We start from the raw sequence: 20733 nt of genomic DNA, 5'->3' as shown, positions 1-20733 counted from the left end.
AAGATTGTCTTGAGTACAGAGACAATTAAAGGGATGATCAATTAAAGGGGGGAAGATGGTGGCGTAGTGGTAATGTCCCTGGACTAGTAATCCAGATCTCAGGCTAATGCTCGGAGTGGGGACATGGCTTCAAATCCCACTGTAGGCAGCTGGTGGAATTTTAAAAAAAAGGATGTGATTGCACTGGAGGGGGTGCAGAGGAGATTCACCAGGATGTTGCCTGGGATGAAATATTTAAGTTATGAAGAGAGGTTGGATAGACTTGGGTTATTTTCGTTGGAGCAGAGAAGACTGAGGGGCGACCTGATCGAGGTGTACAAGATTATGAGGGTTATGGACAGGGTGGATAGGGAACAGCTATTCCCCTTAGTTGAAGGGTCAGTCACAAGGGGGCATAAGTTCAAGGTGAGGGACAGGAGGTTTAGGAGGGGATGTGAGGAGAACCTTTTTTACCCAGAGGGTGGTGAGGGTCTGGAATGCGCTGCCTGGGAGGGTGGTGAAGGCGGGTTGCCTCACATCCTTTAAAAAGTACCTGGATGAGCACTTGGCACCGTCATAACATTCAAGGCTATGGGCCAAGTGCTGGTAAATGGGATTAGGTAGGTAGGTCAGGTGTTTCTCACCTGTCGGTGCAGACTCGATGGGCCGAAGGGCCTCTTCTGCACTGTGATTCTGTGATCTATTTGAGGTTTCACAAGGTTTTGATACCCGCGCGAGATGCCCTCTTTATAAGTTCATTTATGGGATGTGGGCATTGCTGGCCGGGCCAGCAGTTGTTGCCCATCCCTAATTGCCCTGGAGAAGGGGGGTGGTGAGCTGCCCTCTTGAACCGCCGCAGTCCCTGTGGTGTAGGTACACCCTTGTGAGCAAGAGGCCATAAAAATTCAAGCGATGATATCAGGGAGCACCTCTTCACACTAAAGCTAGTGGAAATCTGGAACTCCTTCCTCCAAAAGCTGGGGCTTGGTGGGAGTGAAGTGAGGGGGAGTGGTCGGGTGTCAATTAAAAATTTCAAAGCAGCGATTGTTGGGCAAGAGGTTTAAAAGGGAAATTGAACTAAACATGGGGAGATGGGCTGATGGAGGCTGATACAGTTCAGCCAATAATCTAATTGAATGGTGCAACAGGCTCAAGGGGCTGAATGGTTCCTATTCCTCCAACGCTTTAATTGAGAAACTGCTACATAAAAAAAAGTCAACCTGTGACTCAGGGACAAAAAAAAAAACACACACACATTTCCCACACAGATATAGTGAACACCAGGCCAGCAAACGTACATCACAACTACCCCTCAAATCGCAGCTCTGCTGAATGCTCGTCAATATAGATTTTTCCTCCTTACCGAGGTTTGTTTTCGAAAAAAGGGGGCTTTATTACCCAGGGGGTGGTGACGGTCTGGAATGCGCTGCCTGGAAGGGTGGTGGAGGTGGGGACATGGTAAAGGAAATACACCACAGCACGAGGTCACGCAGGGTATCATCTCTGTGACTTTGACTGAGACCAGCTTATTGTGGTGCTTAGAGGGAGAAGTTCAAAATGTGCAGTTGTCGGAAAGATAGCCATGGATTAAAAGAACTTAAGAAATGAGGAGGAATAGGCCGCTCAGCCCCTCAATCCTGACCTGCCATTTAATAAGATCATGGTTGATCCGGAATCTCAACTCCACTTTTCCCACACTCTCTCCCTCTTAATCCCCTCAAGAATCCAAAAAAAACCTCAGCCTTGAACATAAGTCAATGACCAAGTCATCCAACACTCTGAGGTACAGAATACCAAAGATGATCAACCCTTTGAGTGAAGAAATTTCTCCTCATCGCAGTCCAAAATGGCTGATTTCTTATCCTCTAGATCTAGGTTCTCCAGGCCAGGGGAAATAGCCTCGTAGTGTCCACCCTGTCGAGCCCCCTCAGAATCTTATGTTTCAATGAGATCACCTCTTATGCTTCTAAATTCCAATGAGTATAGGCTCATTCTACTCAGTCTCCCTTCGCAGGTTAACCCTCTCAACCCTCAGGGATCAATCTCCATTGACGAGGGAAGTGACTGAAGAGGAACTTTAGGTTGGGACTGGGGCTGTATCGTCTGCAAGGAGAAAAGTACCACGAGTTCAAAATAAAACTGCCGGTTGGTGATCTCAGAGTCATTATAGCCTAGGAGGCCATTCAGCCCATTACGTCTATGCTGGCTCTCTGTAAAGCAATCCATTCAGCTCGATCCCTGCCACCCTGCCAGTTTATTTCCCCTCAAGCGTCCGTCCAATTTCCTTTCAAAATCATTAATCGTTTCTGCCTCCACTACCCTCGCAGGCAGCGAGGTCCAGATCATGACCATTCACTGCGTGAAGAAACTCTGCCCCTCGACCGTGTGGAAAGGAGGAATGTGGGAGCTTCCATTTACTCTTCTGCAGGTCAGCAGCCGGCCTAGAACATCCCTTCCCCAACCTCTACCCCCCCACCACACACACACACACACACACCGCCACCACCCCCCCCACGACCCCCCGTTTAACTTTCCCCTTCTCAGCAGAGTAGAAATTTAACTCTAAGCGTACTTCTGAAAACCCAGGCACTAAATTTGTAACCACTTTGGTAAGCTTTAATTCTACATCCTGCAATTTTAGGTTAGGGGAAAATAAAAACCTTCCTGGAAAAGCTTTAGAATTTTTAAAAAGATCCCATGGATATTTTTTTTGAAATATATAGTTACCAATAATGGTAAGTGCCACAAGGTTATTGGCTACCTCAACAGTGTAACACCCACAACGAGCAGACATCAATGCTAAGGAGCTTACGTTGAACACTTTCCCCAATAATACCACCGCCAAAACATCCGAAATAAATGGTTGTACATCGTTGTGCTGACTTATTGTGGTCAACATTAGTTGAGAATCCAGCACCGCACTTTCTACTTACCAAACACCTGGAACGAGAGCACACAGGTAGATGTCGCCCACTCCAAATCCCGCACTACGTCAGCGCTGGTCACCTGTTTACAGTTAGGAGTCCCTATCGGAGGAAACAGAGGCTTTACTTAGAGGCAAAAACCCGAGAAAGCGGAGGGAGATATACAAAACCGAGTGTCACAAATCAGAATATTGCCCCTTCATAGCAGCCTGAGATTTAAACTGTGATTAGATGGATGCGGACAAAATTGCATCGTAAGAGGCCCTTCGGCCCTTCCCCCCCCGCCAGACTAGCAACCCTTCCTATGTCAGTTTTCAGGTTTTACCTAACAAATTAGGAGTGAAATTAGGAAACACCCCTTCACAAAAGGGTGGTAGAGGTTTGAAACCCTCTTCCACAAATAGCAACTGTTGCTCAATCAATTTGTTAATTCTAAGACTGAGGTTGATAGATATTTGCTAGCCAAAGTTATTATGGGGTATGGGGCAAAGGAGTGGGTATAGGGAGTTAGGTCCCGGGTCACCATCATCTCATTGATTAGGAGGAACAGGCTTGAGGGGCGACAATGGCCTCCTCCTGCTCCAAATATACTTCTTTATCAGCGTTACCAACAAAATGGTTTTATGCCAGTTTTGGCCCAGTTCCTAAGCCACAAGAATATCATTTACTCGGCGCCATGCTAAAAAAAATGGTTCTGCGGTGATTAGTGCTGTTACCATCACCGAGATTAAAAAGTTAGGGAAGTAAAAACCTCACGCCCAACATGGGTGTACTTTTTCAGCTAAACAATGCAGACGTACATGAGAAAGTCTTCCCAAACAAGCGGGGGCTGGAGAGGTGGAAGAATGCTCTGTACTCACAGTAGAGGACTTCATAATCTCCAGAGTTCGTGACTATGTAGTGGCTGTCAGTTGACCAGTCCAGATGTGTTACAAAACTGGAGTGCCCCTAAGATCAGAATAAAGTTCCTCATTCAGCTTTGAAAATTACAATTCCTGCATCTCACCTCTTCAGCAAAGCCAACCACCTCTTTATTGTCGAGTTTTCTCTCCCTCAGTTTGCCTCGCTTTATGCCCGAGTCAAGTGTTGGCAAGTGAGCTGCTCATAGCGGATTACGGAGCTGTTGTTAGGTGCACGAGATGCCCAGGGGTGACAGCTCTCCATTCGTCCCACTCTGGAAGATGGGACATGGCAAGGCAATGAGCAGAAACCCCACTGCATAGGTCATTTTGAGTATTGACCTATGTCCTATTCCTCCCAGGACCCAGTGCGTTGGAACGCCAGCACTCTTACACCAAGAAGCTCCCTTTCCACATGGAACCCACCACATCTACAAGTTCTTAGAGCTCCAGTTATCTTGTTACTTCCGCCCAGAGGGATAGAACAGTCAAGGATGACAAAAAAGGTCATTCAATCCTCAAGCCTGTAGCAGTCAGGCAGAAGCAACCTAGGGAGGAAGTTGGAAAGCAATTCCCCTACACGAGAGGGAAAAAAAATCTCTACACGAGGGGTTTTTAAACAATTAACACTTTGGCTATTAAAGGCAGAGACTGTAAACACACGGGGGGGGGTGGTGCGGGGAAAGAGTTTCTGCTCAGTTAGTTTTTGTTTGTCTAAACGTGCAGAAAATAGCGAAACTTGGAGCACAAAAATTACATCCAGCGGCCATGAAAATTTCACAGCCTCCAGCAGCAGGTTTAAGAAACACCGGCTGGGATTTTCCAGCCCTGGTGCCCCAGCTAGAAGTCCATTGACCGGAAGATCCCGGCAGCAGGCAGGTGCAGTAAATCCTGCCGATTGTATTAGACGTTTAGAATCTTAACATGCGCAGCAGGAAGAAGAAAGCCCACCCACTAAGTCTTATTTCTTTATTCTTTCCTGGGGTGTGGGTGTCGCTGGTAAGACCAGCATTTGTTGCCCACCCCGAATTGCCCTTGAACTGAGTGTCCTGCTCGGCCATTTCAGAGGGGCAGTGAAGGGTCAACCGCATTACTGTGAATCTGGAGTCACACTTGGGTCAGACCGGTGATAGCTGTCACCATTACCGAGAGACGAGCTTTCTACTTCCAGATTTATTACTCAAATTTAGTAATCCACCAGCTGCCGTGGTGGGATTTGAACTCACGTCCTCAATTCACACTCTCTCTATGAATCAATGGGCAAGAGGAGTTCCTGCCAATGGTGCTTATTTCGTGGAACTTCAAAGGAATGCGAAAAAAAAATTAAATGGGCTATTTTGAACTTGAGACAATTCTAAAAACTTCAAACTTTTTTTTAAAAATTGGCTAAGAAACGGCCATCACATGCCTGACCAGGAATTGTTCCCAATCTTGTTGAAAGTATTTGCAGGTTGACAGTCAGTCAGTCAGTCAGTGTGCTCATAATGTTGCCAAGCAGGCTATCATGTCCTGGACCTGGACTCGAACCCAGAGCTTCCAGGTTCAGAAGCAGGGATGCTCCCCAGCATGAGACCTCCCCAGCAGTTATAGATACGATGAGCCAAATGGCTTTATTCTTGCTGCAGTTCTGAACATGGCACATTTGATTGAAAAGAATTAAAACTCAGCAGGTCTGGCAGCATCTGCAGAGAGAAACACGGTTGACGTTTTGAGTCCTCATGACCCTTCAACAGAACCAAGTAAAAATAGGAGAGGGGTGAAATTTAAGCTGGTTTAAGGGGGTGGGGGTAGAAGGGGGAAATGGGCATAAAAGGTTTATAAAGGTTATGTCCTTTTAGTCTTATTTCACCCCACCCCCACTAGAGCTATCTGTACCTTGCTTTTCCTGCTCTCCACTCTCAATTAGCACATTCTTTTAGATAATATCACCACCTTCAACACCTCTTTGTTCTTTTGTCTGTGACATCTTTTGGTTATCTCCTCCTATCACTGCTTGCTTGTCCCAACAACCACCCTCCCTTCTCCCCTACACCCCACCCCCCCCAACACCCCCCTCCCCTCCCAAACCAGCTTATATTTCACCCCTCTCTTATTTTCACTTAGTTCTGTTGAAGGGTCATGAGGACTCAAAACGTCAACTGTGTTCCTCTCTGCAGATGCTGCCAGAGCTGCTGAGTTTTTCCAGGTATTTCTGTTTCTGTTTTTGATTTCCAGTATCCGCAGTTTTTTGTTTTTATACCTATGAAGTCAGGACGGTTGCCGCCAGAGGTTATAAGGCTTTATAAATGCATTGGTCAAAGTGTTGGCCACTATTTTACTTACTGAGCATCGCCCCACTCGACTGTACTTCCTGCCATTCTCTGCCACTGTGTAGATGTAAACATAGTTGTCGTGTGATCCAATTGCCAGAAAATTGCCATCTGTGTGAATAAACAAAAAGTCAATGAATGTCTTTAATGATCTGATTAAACAGTCAACTTGGAGCAGCCAAGGGTGCACGGGCCTCTCCCTATTACAAATGGGACTTCATGGCCCAAATGGGTCACAAACACGCCATATATTAGTAAGAAATTGAATCTTCATGAAGAAAGCAGAGTGAGGGGTTCCGCGCAAGTGTCTTGGTTACAAATATCATTATCAGCAACTTCCAGCCCAGAGGGAAAAGAAATGTGTGAAAAGCTTAATAAATTTAGCAGAGATTACGAGTAAGAGAGTGTTGGGAGGGAGTAGGGTGCTGGGCAGAAACCCTTTATTGGGCAAGTGTGGGGGTGGGGGGGAATGGGTTACTCCACAAACAACCAGCTTCATTTATATAGTGCCTTCATTGTCACTAAATGCCCCCAGGCCTTTCACGGGAGTGTTACCAAATGAAAATTTAGCACCCAAGCCACACAAGGGGCAGAATTTAATGCCCTCTGAGGTGATTTTGGTGGTAGGGGGTGGTGGTGGTGGGGGGTTATTTAATTGGGCAGGAGTGTGGGGGCTGGGGACTCGGCTGCCTCGATCAAGTGCAGGGCGGGGAGAATTATGGACAACCCTCCCCACCCAGGAAGGATCACTGCCTTACCAACTCCGTCAACTGAGGCCTTTAGGCAGGGCACAGCTCTTCCAGTGGCTACCCAAGTGCCCTTTAAATGTGAACAGCGCTTCTGCCTCTGCCAGCGGTCTCTACCACCCTCTGGGTGAAAAAATATTTCCTCATCTCCCCTCTAATCCTTTTACCAATTACATTAAAGCCATTCCCCTGGTTTTGATACCTCTGTCAAATAAAGTCAATAAGGATGACCTATCGAGGACCCTCAATTAAGCGCAATGGCAGAACAGGCTTGAGGGGCTGAATGGCCTACGCCTGTTCCTATGCTTTAAAAAAGGAGAGAGAGGTAGAGAGCGGAGAGGTTGAGGGAATTGCAGAGTTTCAGGCCTAGGCAGCTGATGTGTGCGCCTGCATGCCATTGTAATGTAAAGGTGCTCAGCAGAGCAAGGGTTAATGTGGACTGGAGAATAGCACTGCCCACGGTATGATGCATGGAGTCACATGGTAATAAACTGAGAGAACACCCTAGAAGCAGCCTACCTGCATGGCAGCAGCACCATGCATGACAGTAACCTGGGATCTGTATATAGTTAAACGATTAACAATAAATGGTTCATGTTTAAACATACAACTCTCAAGATCTCAATTAAGACATGGCAGCAATGGCACCATAACACAACATGGTGATCAGTGGTGATAAATACAACAGCATGCCCGCCAATGGTAAAGCGATACAAATCAGGGATAGGCAAGAGGCCGGAATAGGAGAAATGCAGATGTCTCCAAGTATTTTTAGGCTGGAGGATGTTACAGGGAAAGGGAGGGGTGAGAATTTTAAAAAAGGAGAATTTTAAAAAGGGTGATCAGATTTCCCCATTTTACTTCAATTTTGTGTTTAGTTACACTGTGCTTCAAGCCACTGCTTGCTCATTACCCACAACCTGATTATTTGCTAGAAATTTCATTGAGGGAAGGCAAGCCCAGTGCCCAGTATAAAAAGTATCTGAAAACACCAGGAAATTGAGATCATAACTTTGCGAGAGATGCTCGCTGAAGGGGCTCTTGGCTGAAGTCATTCAAACTCTCTCTTTCGACAGGATGGATTTCCTCTAACTGACTTTTCCAGGAAGCTTTGGAGTAAACCAGTTTTGAAAGACTTGCCATAGGGGAAGCGCAATGTAAGACCGTAAGACATAGAAGCAGAAAAAAGGCCATTCGGCCCATCGAGTCTGCTCCGCCATTCAATCATGGCTGATAAGTTTCTCAACCCCATTCTTCCGCCTTCTCCCCGTAACCTTTGATCTCCTTACCAATCAAGAACCTATCTCGGTCTTAAATACACTCAATGACCTGGCCTCCAAAGCCTTCTGTGGCAATGAATTCCATAGATTCACCATTCTCTGGCTAAAAAAGTTTCTCCTCATCTCTGTTCTAAAAGGTCTTCCCTTTACTCTGAGGCTGTGCCCTCAGATCCTAGTCTCTCCTACTAATGGAAACATCTTCCCCACGTCCACTCTATCCAGGCCTTTCAGTATTCCGTAAGTTTCAATAAGATCCCCCCCTCGTCCTTCTAAACTCCATCGGGCATAGACCCAGAGTCCTCAAACGTTCCTCATATGTTAAGGCTTTCATTCCTGGGATCGTTCTTGTGAACCTCCTCTGGACCCTCTCCAGGGTCAGCACATCCTTCCTGAGATACGGGCCCCAAAATTGCTCACAATATTCTAAATGTGGTCTGACCAGAGCCTTACAAAGCCTCAGCAGCACATCCCTGCTTTTATATTCTAGTCTTCTCGAAATAAATGCCAACATTGCATTTGCCTTCCTAACTACCGACTCAACCTGCAAGTTAACCTTAAGAGAATCCTGGACTAGGACTCCCAAGTCCCTTTGCACTCCAGATTTCTGAATTCTCTCCCCATTTAGAAAATAGTCTATGCCTCTATTCTTCCTACCAAAGTGCATGACCTCACACTTCCTGTGGACTTCCTCTAACTGACTTTTCCAGGAAGCTTTGGAGTAAACCAGATTTGAAAGACTTGCCATAGGGGAAGCGCAATGTAGGTTCACCAGATGGATTCCTGGAATAGTGGGATTGTCCTAGAAGGAGGGATGTTGGAGACACTGGGTCTGTAGTCTCTGGAGTTTAAAAAAAATGAGTTGATCTCATTGAAGCATGCAAAATTCTTACAGGACGTGATAGGGTTGATGCAGGATGGATGATTCCACTGACTGGGAGTGTGTAGAAGCAGGGGATAGTCTCAGAATAAGGGTTTGGCCATTTAGGACTGAGGTGACAAGGAATTTCTTCAGTCAGAGGGTGGTGACTCTTTGGAATTCTCTACCCCAGAGGGCTGTGGAGGCTCAGTCATTGTGTGTGTGTGTTCAAAGCAGAGATCAATTGATTTCTAGATATCAAAGGGCATCAAAGGATACAGGGATAGTGCAGGAAAATGGCATTGAGGTAGGGCCCCAATCTAGTTGAATGGTGCAGCCGGTTAGAGGGGCTGAATGGCCTACTCCTGCTCCTATTTCCTGTGACCTATGGGAGGAAATAGCCAGAGAATAAATGTTATATGTCATCGTTATGGGTCTGAGCTTAGGTTGTCCTTGGTTACGATTGAGAGGGGCAAGGCTGTTGGTGAATTTTAACCTCTATTAAACAAACATTCTTCTATATGTACAGGATAAGGCTTAGCACAAGGCATCAGTAAACTCAGTTACCATGTGATCTTACATCACTGATGATGCATTGTAGGCGGTCCATTTCCATTCACACTTTAAATTACATCATGAGGTTGTGGAGACGCCGCGTGGGCAGTTAACTATCAGGATTGCCAAACACCCACAGAAATTATTCCGTCAGCTGTGGCTCAGTGGGTTGCACTCTCACCTCGGGCTCAAAGCTGTGGGTTCAAGTCCCTCTCCAGGACTCGAGCACAAAAATCAAGGCTGACACTCCAGTGTAGTACTGAAGGAATGCTGCACTGTCAAAGGTGCTGTCTTTTTGATGGCACACCATCTGCCTTCTGAGGGGGCCATTAAAGATCCCGTGGCACTATTTTAAGAGCAGGGGAGTTCTCCCCCGTGTCCTGATCAATATATTTCTCCCTCAAATCAACATTTTTCTCTCACACACACACAAAAAAAACAATACAGCAGTGACTACAGTTCAAAAACTACTGTAAAGCGCTTAGAGTCGTCCTGTGGTTGTGAAAGGCGCTATGGAAATGCAAGCCTTCCTTGAAAAGAACCCAGTTAAGACAGATTCAAAATGATTGTCCGGAGTGTCTTCCCTCCCAAAGGATCTGGTTGTCTGAAGATCTCTGGTGACCAAAATTAAGGGCAGGTGCAGTACATGCAAGTTGGTACTGCAGGACAGAGGAAGTGCTGCGTTGCTGGGGGTGCAGTCCTTCAGCTGAGACGCTAAACCGTGGCCAGTGGAATGTGTATAACGGAAAGACAACAGGTCAATAGTTTTAGTATCACAGGGAGGGATGTAGAGTCATTTCCAGCACAGAACGATGTCATTCGGCCCACCAAGCGGAAGGCAAACAAATATATTCTAGGTGAAGAATATTTCTTGATCCCAATTCTCCCTCCATCCTTTCCCTTGCTATCGGTTTAGGTGCCTACCCAAATTAAATTCACGGCTCTACTAAAACGGATAGGATAGTTGTACAATAGCCCAAAGCTTCCAGTATTCGAATGGGAGGTGGGCGCGAGTGAAGAGGTGTGTGTGACAGGACCCTGCACACACACAATGTCTCAGACGCGGAACCGAGTGTCAGAGACTTGGGTCAGGATAGGCGAGGCTTAGCTGGACACTTACCCAGGAAGGGTTACACCGGTTAATACCTGGTCTAACTCAGAGCTCAGCCAGTGTTAGCGAACGGGGATCCACAACTGATGACCACCCCTTCCAACCCTAGTCACCCACTCCAAGCTGACTTGACGAACACGCCGCCCCCCCCGCCACAACAAACCCACTACGCACGCCCCCCCCCCCCCCGACCCCTGACCTCAACCAACCACCTCACCCATTCACTAACCCACTCACTTACTGACTTGGACTTTTATAAAATGTACCTAAAAACAGCAGCTACTATTGGGAAGAGGGAGCGTGTCCCGTCTCCGGCTGCCGTTCCCTGTGCTCGACAGCCTTTTACGCAGAGGTCAACGCTGACTCTTTGGAACTTCAGCGAGGGTCAGAAATCCCAGCCGAAAAACTGGAAAGGGCTGGGTCACAAACCTTGGCGGGGTCAGCGTCAGTGTGGTCAGCACTGGCATTGACCCGAAGATCTAGGCCAATGTTCCACCGAGGGCATAATGGGTCCCGAACTGGTCAGCAGAGGACACGCGGCTGGAATCCTTCGCTTGTTCTCCATCCCGGCAAACCCCACCACCACCACCCGCCCCCCCCCCCCCCCCCACCCTCACACAGTGTGCTGGTCGACCACAGTTTCATGACTGGTTTGTTCGCGAGGCCTCACATACCTGGGGAATAGCGCATCACTGAGAGCTTCTCATTACCATCTGTGTGCACAGTAATGGGATCCTTGGTTTCTGCATCAAAAACCATCCACCTGCCAGGGGCAAGAGACAGAGTCACAGTTGATACTACCACTTATATAGCACTTTGACTAAATAAAACATCCAAAAGGCCTGCACAAGAGCATCAACTAAAGTTTGACATTAAGCCGCATAAAGAGATTGTAGGACAGGTTACCGAGCACTTGGCCAAAGAGGGGAGGCAGTGGCATAATGGTAATGACACTGGACTGGTAATCTAGGCCCAAGCTAATGTTCTGGGGACACGGGTTCAATTCCATTTGAAATCAATTGATGATCAGGAATGGGGGTGAAAATAAAACTAGTGCCAGTCATGGTGACCATGAAACCATTGTCAATTGTTGTAAAAACTTATCTAGTTCATTTAGGGAAGGAAAACTGCCATCCTAACCTTGTCTGGCCTATGTGTGACGTAGACCTCAGTAATGTGGTTCACTCTTAAATGGTCTAGCAAGACACTCAGTTGTATCAAAACTTGACAGAGGTCAGACAGCGTAACACTAAACAATTTTGGTCCCCTTATCTAAGGAAAGGTATACTGGCATTGGAGGCAGTCCAGAGAAGGTTCACTAGGTTGATCCCAGGTATGGAGGGATTTTCTAATGAGGAGAGGTTGAGCAGGTTGGGCCTGTACTCATTGGAGTTTAGAAGAATGAGAGGCGACCTTATTGAAACAAGATTCTTAGATGGCTCGACAGGGTGAGAGGTTTTTTCCCCTTGTGGGAGAGTCTAGGACCAGAGGGCATAATCTCAGAGTCAGGGGTCACCCATTTAAAACAGAGATGAGGAGGAATTTCTTCAGAGGGTAGTGAATCTGTGGAATTCTTTACCGCACAGGTCTGTAGAGGCTGGGTCGTTAAGTATATTCAAGGCTGAGATAGACAGATTTTTAATCAGTGAGGGAATCAAGGGTTATGGGGTAAAGGCAGGAAAGTGGAGTTGAGGATTATCAGATCAGCCATGATCTCACTGAATGGCAGAGCAGACTCGATGGGCCGAATGGCCTCTTTCTGCTCCTGCGTCTTATGGTCTTACAGCGCTGTGGGTGTACCTACACCACATGGACTGCAACGGTTCAAGGCAGTGACTCACCACCACCTTCTCAAAGGGGCAATTAAGGGTGGGCAGTAAATGCTGGGCCCAGACAGCGACACCCACATCCCAAGAATGAAAAAAAAATAATGAACAGGTGTGCCACTGGCTCAGTTTATCATTTTTGCATCAAGTGAGGGTTTATTAAAATTTTGCTTTTTTTTTGAAAAGTTCCCTTTGGCTTTCAGTTCACACCCCGCTCCCCTCTCCACACCCCACACCCGTCCCCATCTCTCACTGTTCCTTTGCAAGGCATGGCAAACATACAGGCACCAAGGTTCTGCTCTTATCACATTGTAGTTGAGGTACACAAGTTAAGCAAGGCCTTTTCGGCCAGTTGTTCCTGCCGCGCTTGCTTTTAAGCAATTGTCCAGAGCAGTCTTACCTTGCAGAGTGCATTCCCACAGCGATAACAGATCCACTGGGATGGATACCAACCGACAGAGCTGGATCCTAGCAGGAAGCAACGAGAAACAGTGAATCCCTAAAGAGGCTAACCTAGTCAATTCTTAAATCAGCGGCAGATTGCAAAGGCCTTAAAAAAAAAAAGGCCAAGCACTGTGCATGTATCTTTATGATCACCCATCTCTCTTTAGCGAAGGCAACCACCATATGTTGGCATTATGCTTTCATTATTTGCTGTTGGATCCTTACTGGATTGTGCTCCGACATGCAAGGTAGAACACCAGAAAGAGGAGGAGACCATTCAGCCCCTCGAACTTGCTCCCCCCATTCAATGCGATCATGGCTGGTCGTCTGCCTCAACTCTGCTTTCCCTGAGAGACCAGAAATCTGTCCCTCTTTCTCAGGCCGTTGAGTATGCTCGATGATGGAGCACCCACTGCCCTCTGGGGTAGAGAATTCCAAAGATTCGCAACCTTTTGGAGTGAAGAAATTTCTCCTCGGCTCAGTCCTGAATGAGCAGCCCCTTATCCTGAGGATGCTCTAGGTGTATCCCCGGTGTTCTAGGCTCCCCAGCTGGGGGAAACAACCTCAGTATCTACCCTGTCAAGCCCCTTCAGAATATTGCAAGTTTCAAAGAGATCATCTCTCCGTCTAAATTCCAGAATCTAAGCGTCTAGTTTACTTAGCTTCTCCTTATAGGGCAACCCTCTCACCCCAGCTAGACACGTAAAGGTATGATTATTAAACAGAGACAGCGACTGACTCTCAGTGTTTATTTTACTTAAACCAACTCTTAACATGATAGGATAATTGTTGACTTGTTTATGCAAATGGAGGGTCAAAGCAGAAAAGCGAAAAAAAAAGATTTCTACTTATATTGCACCAATCATCTCAGGACATCCCAAAGTGTTTTACAACCAATGAAGTGCTTTTGACTAGCAGTCACTGTCATCATGCCAGAGGCGGAACCGCAACACCCAATTTGCGCATAGCAAGCTCCTGCACTCAGCAATGTGATCACGGCCGGCTTTCTTGTGTTGAAGCACACCCAGGAGATTTTCCCTGTAGTTCTTCAAAATAGAGGCCGTGGCACTTTTTATATCCACCCAGCAGGGGCTGGCAATGCTTCTCATCGGAAAGGCAGCACCTCAGACAGTGCAACATTCCCTTAGTATTACACCGGAACAACAAGTTTGTCGGAGCTGCGTTCTAACTCACAACCTACGGACTCGAACGAGAGTGCAAACACTTGCTGACACGTCTGTGCAGCTAAACAACAACGGGCAGGATTTTACCATCGGCAAGTGGGGGGGGGGGGGGCGACCTGTCAATGGCCAATTGAGGTCATTGCCAGGGTCATTGAAGCAATTAATGGACCTGCCCGTCCGGCCTTAAGGTCGGTTGACAGGCCAGGAACACTGGCGGGAAGTAGAAAAAGCACCAAACCTCATCCAGGGGCGGGGTGAGGTTTCATGTAGGTTTTTAAAAATTTAATTAAAGTTATTTTTTTAAAATTATGGACACGTCCCAGCTCATATGACAGTGTCACATGAGGGGACATGTCAGGGAATTTTTAACAGCACAGCCGATCTCCCTGAGGCTGCACTTAGCCTCAGGGAGATGAGTGCGCTCTTTTGTGCGTAAGCGTGAAAAAGCACACTCTCAGGTTTAGTGAATCCCGCCCCCCGCCCCCCCCCCACCCCTGCACAGGGTGCGCATAGCGCTTCTGTGCAGACATCACGCTGGGTGGGCCTTAGTTGGCCCGCCCACATAAAATGGCGGCGCGGCCCCCAATTGGGGGCGCCGAGCGGAGGCGCGCACACACACACTTCAACTTCGCCCCCGATGGGAGGGAAGATCCTGCCCAATGTTCGGGGTTCCTTTTTCTAAAAAAATTATTTCTCAGGATGTGGGCATCGCTGGCAAGGCCACAAGGGCAACTCACCACCACCTTCGAGGGCAATTAGGGATGGGCAATAAGTGCTGCCCTAGCCCAGCGATGCCCACATCCCATGAAGGAATAATAAAAAAAAAATTGTTGCCCATCCCTAATTGCCCCTTGAGAAGGTGGTGGTGAGCTGCCTTCTTGAACCGCTGCAGTCCCTGTGGTGTAGGTACGCCCACTGTGCTGTTAGGGAGGGAGTTCCAGGACTTTGACCCAGCGACAGTGAAGGAATGGCCGATATATTTCCAAGTCAGGATGGTGAGTGGCTGCAATACACAAGCATCTTTTGACCAGCTGCCAAGGAACACACATCTGTATCCTATCAAAGAAGCAAAATTACCACACTTGTTTCCCCACTGACTTACATCAAGAGTCTTACTCCAGACAGGCTGGTGTGAGCTGGGATCCCAGTAATGAATCAGTTTGTCTTGTCCACACGTCACAAACCGGTCCTCACTTGGGTCAGCGGCAAGTCCCCACAGCTCATCAGTGTGACCCTGGACAGAAAACAGGAACAAAACAAGATCAACAGGGACAGAGGTCATACTTTCACCCAAAGCAACGTGTAGGCCTGACTCGACTCATTCTCGCTACTGTCCAGTCAGTCGCTGGTCGATTACAGGAACAACATTTCTCCGACACACCACCGGCTTTACCTCCCTCCACCCAACATATGAAATGATGTGTGGGAAAAGATTAGGTGGTACATCATGCTTGACCCATTCTCTGACTGAATCATGGTGACTAGATACTTCCAACCCTTGCCCCCAACCCCGTAGCCATGTAGTTCCTTCAAAGTAGCCCAAAAAAAAACAACTTATATTCAGAGTTAGAGGAACTGCGACACAAGAGACTACCATTTGGCCCATTGAGTCCTTGCCAACTCTCTGTAGAGCAATCCAGTCAGCCTCATTTCCCCACACTCTATTCCCACAGCCCTGCAGAATCATTTCCCTCAAGTGTCTATCCAATTTCCTTTTGAAGTCATTCATCGTCTCCCCCTCCACCGCCCTCGTGGGCAGCGAGTTCCAGGTCATTGCCAGTCTCTGTGTACAAAATAAACCACAACGCTCCTCAAAATCCCCTCTGTGGCTTTTGCCCAAAAGCCTGAATATGCCCCCCTGTGGGGACACAACTGTGGTAGGGGGTTGTCCCAAAAGCACTGCACAGGAACATTACAAAATAAAAATAGGACACTAAGCCACATAAGTAGACATTTGGCCAAGCTTTTGATCACCTGACTTCAGAGGTATGCTCTCAGAAATCTTATAAAAGGAGAAGAGCAAAGGAGGGAGGCGGGGAGATTTGGAGAGGGAATTCCAGACCTCAGGGCCCAGGCAGCTGAAGGCATGGCCGCCCATGGAGGAGCGACTAAAAAAAATCGGAGATGTGTCAAGATGCCAGAATGAGAGGAATACAGAGATCTCGGAGGAGATTACAGAGAGGTAGGGAGGGATTTGAAAACAAAAGATGAGAAGTTTAAAATTAAAAAAATGTTGCTTGGAGCCAGTGTAGGTCAGCAAGCAAAGGGGAACAGGACACTGTGCGAGTTAGGGGGTGAACAGCTGGATTTAGGATGACCTCAAGTTTACAGAAATCCAAGATCAACAAATGGGAAAGAAAAACACTGGAAAATTCCTCTCCGACCTCCTCAGATGCTCAAAATCAGTCCAAGAGATCACAAGGACCAGATGTTAATGGTAAAGCTATTTAACCTTTATCGTAGTCATCACACCTCAGTGACTTCCTCCATTTGCATCACATGTCCCATTTCCACCTTCAATTCCTCTAACACAACGCCAGCGGTACTCCTTCAAATTCTACACCCCAGCCGCACAAACCTTCCCCCCTCAGCACCTCCACCTTACCTCCTCTTCTGAAGTACCAGAAAACTCAGATTAAATTCCACCCACGTCTTCTTGGCCCCAACTCCCACCCAACCAGTGTTCATTCATTGGCCACCATTGGGGGGTGGGGGGGCGAGTGCGGGGTGGTGTCTGTCTGTGTGGTATGCTACCGAGACCACTGCTTCCCAATCGTTTTTCTGATGGGACTCCCATTTTAATGCTTCACATAGTACGACCCCAGAGTGAAAATCCAGATGTTTGGGGGGTGGAGGAGGGAAAGAAAGAGTTGTGAGTGGGGTCGGGGCTCAAACAGCAAGGATAAAGGCAAACAAAACTATTAAGACACCTAGCATTTTTCAGGCTCTGTTGGTGCCAGTGACCTCCAAGGCCCCATCATTAGATTAGGCCGCGCCCACAGGCAAAATATTAAAAAATAGCGCACATTTTTTTTTAAAAAAAAAAAGAGGCCTCGCAGCGAATCCCAGAAACGTCAAACCCGAGCCTCTGCTCCACAGCTGCCTTTGCTCGACCCTTGACCCCACTGGGGGTCACGACCTACAGTTCGTGAACCCCTGACCTAGGCTGCTGTTGAGGCCTTTTGAGCAGGGCAGGGATTTGACGACACCCAAAGCGAAGGGGGAAGCCATTACACTTAAGGTTTCTGTGGTTTCTTACTTGTACGATGGGGCAGTATCCCCCACTCAGCGTGCCTTGCAGGATGCAGTTCCTCGTCGTGCCGATGAATAATCCATTGTCTTTTCCTTCTGCAATCGTTCGAACTGGGCCAAATGCCTCTGGGATCTGCGATTTTTTTTTAAAAAAACACACACACAAGGTGTCAGACAAGGAAATGGTTCTGACACGAGGTCTTTGTCCAGACACTCAGTCTCTTCTCCTTCAAGAATCTGACAAATCTGCTCTAGAAAAAAGATGGACAGATTTACAGAAGTCCCGGTCCATACGCAGCCATACTTGGACAATATCCAGGCCTGCACAGATAAGTGGCAAGTAACATTCATGCCACACAAGGGTCAGTCAATGATTATCTCCAACAAGAGGGAATCTAACCATTGCCCCTTGACGTTCAATGGCATTACCATCACTGAATCCCCCACTATCAACATCCTGGGGGTTACCATCAGAAACTGCATACAAATACTGTGGCTAGAAGAGCAGTGAGTAACTCACCTCCTGACTCCCCAAAGCCTGTCCACCATCCACAAGGTACAAGTCAGGAGTGTGATGGAATACTCCCCACTTGCCTGGATGAGTGCAGGTCCCACAACATTCAGAAACCTCCACACAGCAGCCCACTTGATTGGCATCCCATCCACCACCTTAAACATTCACTCCCTCCTCCACCAACGCGCAGTAGCAGCAGTGTGTGTACTGTCTACAAGATGCACTGCAGCAACTCACCAAGACTCCTTAGACAGCACCTTCCAAACTCATGACCACTACCATCTAAAAGGACAAGGGCAGCAAATACATGGGAACACCACCACCTACAAGTTCCCCTCCAAGCCAAACACTTGGAAATATATCGCCGTTCCTTCACTGTCGCTGGGTCAAAATCCTGGAACTCCCTCCTTAACAGCACTGTGGGTGTACCTACACCACATGGACTGCAGCAGTTCAAGAATTGCTGGCCAAGAAGTCATTGATGCCCACATCCTATGGATGAATAAACAAAAAATTTTATTCATTAAAATTAAAGTGATCAGATTATGAACGAAATTTGAATTCTAAGTGTGGGTTTTTATTTTGTTCCTCTGATGGCCAGTGCAGCACTGAGGGAGAGCCACACTGTACGAGGTGCTGTCCTTTAGATGGGACATTAAACCAAGGTTCTGTCTGCTCTCTCCAGGTGGATGTAAAAGATCCCCTAGCATTATTTCAAAGAGGAGGGAGACGAGGGAGACTCCTGTGTCCTGGCCAATATCGACCCCTTAAAAATCAACATCAGGAAAACAGATTCTGGTCATTCTCTCATTCCTGTTTCTGGGATCTTGCTGTGCACAAATTGGACTGCCACCTTTCCTACACTACAACAGCGACTGCACTTCAGAAAGTGCCTCATTAGCTTGAAGAGTTTGGAGATGTTCAGCGGTCGTGAAAAGTGCCAGGGGGCACAAGAATGTTGACTTTAAAATGGATCTCCTATTCTGGACGAGGTTAGTCAGGAGGGGACACAAAGGCAGCAGCAGCCTTGTCTGCTTCATTATCCCATATGCTTAAAAAGAACCTCACGTCCACCAATGGTTATCCAAGCACTGAAACCCATGTTCTGTTCACCTCTGTTTCCTGGACCTTGTGGTGCTGTCTGTCCCACAGGATGACCTTATGATCCTTCCCTCCGCCTGACACTAGCATACCGTCAGTCAGCACGCAGAGGCTGAATACGCCTCCTTCATGAGCCCCCTGAATCGCAGACCTGATCCGGTTTGTTCCTACAAAGACAAATAAAACACAGAAGAGATTACAGACCGGAAGGAAAACCCTCAAGCAGCAGGTTAGAAACCAGGGATAAATGGGTACAGAGAAATGATTATAAAAGGTGAAATTATGGACAGAATGTCAAGCTATACCCTCCGAAAGCGAGCTGTCTCATGATGTGGAATCGTAGGAGGTTATCTTCTTCCATATTGAAAGCTAGAAGAACACTTAAAGTTTGAAATAATGTAATACCAATTGAAGAAAGGCATTAAACCCATGTTTGCTTCACCAATTCCTTACATGAGGGGAAAGCAGGTGGTGTAGTGGTAACGTCACTGGACCTGTAATCCAGAAGCCCAGGCTAATGCTCCAGGGTTATGGCTTTAAGTCCCACCACAGTAGCTATCCACAAGCATCCAGCCGTCCCAAGACCAGACCCTCAATTCCTTTCTCCATTGTGTTTATATTCAGCTCCCCTTTAAATGTATCTATAATGTTCACCTCAAACACTCCCTGTGATAGTGAGTTCCACGTTCTAACAACATCCTGGGGGTTGCCATTGACCAGAAACTGACTAGCCATATAAATACTGTGGCTGCAAGAGCAAGTCAGAGGCTGGGAATCCTGCGGTGAGTAACTACCTCCTGACCCTCCAAAGCCCTGTCCACTATCTACGAGGCACAAGTCACTCGTCCACTTGCCTGGATGAGGGCAGCTCCAACAACACAAGAAGCTCCGCACCATCCAGGACAAAGCAGCCCTCCTGATTGGCACCCCACCCACAAACATTCACTTCCTCCACTACCGACGCACAGTAGCAGCAGTGTGTGTATCATCTACAAGGTGCACAGCAGGATTTCACCAAGGCTCCTTCGACAACACCTTCCAAACCCACAAACACTACCATCTAGCAGGACAAGGGCAGCAGATAGATGGGAACACCAGCACCTGGATGTTCCCCTCCAAACCACTCACCATCCTGACTTGGAAATATATTGCCGTTCCTTCACTGTTGCTGGGTCAAAATCCTGGAACTCCCTCCCTAACAGCACTGTGGGTGTACCTACACCACATGAACTGCAGCGGTTCAAGAAGGCAGCTCACCACCACCTTCTCAAGGGCAATTAGAGATGGGCAATAAATGCTGGCCTAGTCTGCGATGCTCACATCCCATGAATGATTTTTTTTTTCTCACCACTCTGGGTAAGGGAGTTTCTCCTGATTTCCATATTAGATTTATTAGCGATTGGATGTCCTCACAAGTGGTAACCTCTCTCCGCTTGAGCCTCTTTGTAATTATAAAAAGGCATCTTTAATCAGATCACCAGTCTTCTCTTTGAGGGAACACAGAGTCTGATTATGGGCTCTCAAGTTTAGTAGTCAGCCATTCAGTAAGAGCATGACTGACCTGTATCCTAACTCCATCTACCCCCCTCCCACCTTGGCTCAGCAATCCTTAAACCCCGTTACCTTACAAAAATAAATCTGTTTTAAAATGTTTCAATCCAATCAAATTTGAGGGAGCACGTTCCAACTTTCCACTACCTTTTGTGTAAAGTCATCACGGCTGAATAACCTAGCTTTAATTTTAAGTGATGCC

At 47.3% G+C, this 20733-nt stretch overlaps 1 protein-coding gene across 1 annotated transcript in view; it reads right to left on the bottom strand.

The window, feature by feature from the left end:
* Window positions 1-20733, bottom strand: part of LOC121272568 (echinoderm microtubule-associated protein-like 1) — a 96194-nt gene that overhangs the window by 8620 nt on the left and 66841 nt on the right. The window contains exons 9-16 of the mRNA XM_041179218.1: window positions 18993-19147; window positions 17373-17498; window positions 15216-15347; window positions 12886-12953; window positions 11334-11422; window positions 6125-6222; window positions 3764-3851; window positions 2913-3005 (exon numbers count right to left, since the gene is read on the bottom strand). Coding sequence (XP_041035152.1) covers window positions 2913-3005; window positions 3764-3851; window positions 6125-6222; window positions 11334-11422; window positions 12886-12953; window positions 15216-15347; window positions 17373-17498; window positions 18993-19147 — 849 coding nt within the window. The remainder of the gene's footprint in view (window positions 1-2912; window positions 3006-3763; window positions 3852-6124; window positions 6223-11333; window positions 11423-12885; window positions 12954-15215; window positions 15348-17372; window positions 17499-18992; window positions 19148-20733) is intronic.

This window comes from Carcharodon carcharias, chromosome 34 (assembly GCF_017639515.1).
Source record: "Carcharodon carcharias isolate sCarCar2 chromosome 34, sCarCar2.pri, whole genome shotgun sequence".
Taxonomy (NCBI): Eukaryota; Metazoa; Chordata; class Chondrichthyes; order Lamniformes; family Lamnidae; genus Carcharodon; species Carcharodon carcharias.
The sequence above is the reverse complement of the archived record's forward strand: the minus strand, read 5'-3'. Positions and strand labels throughout refer to the sequence as shown.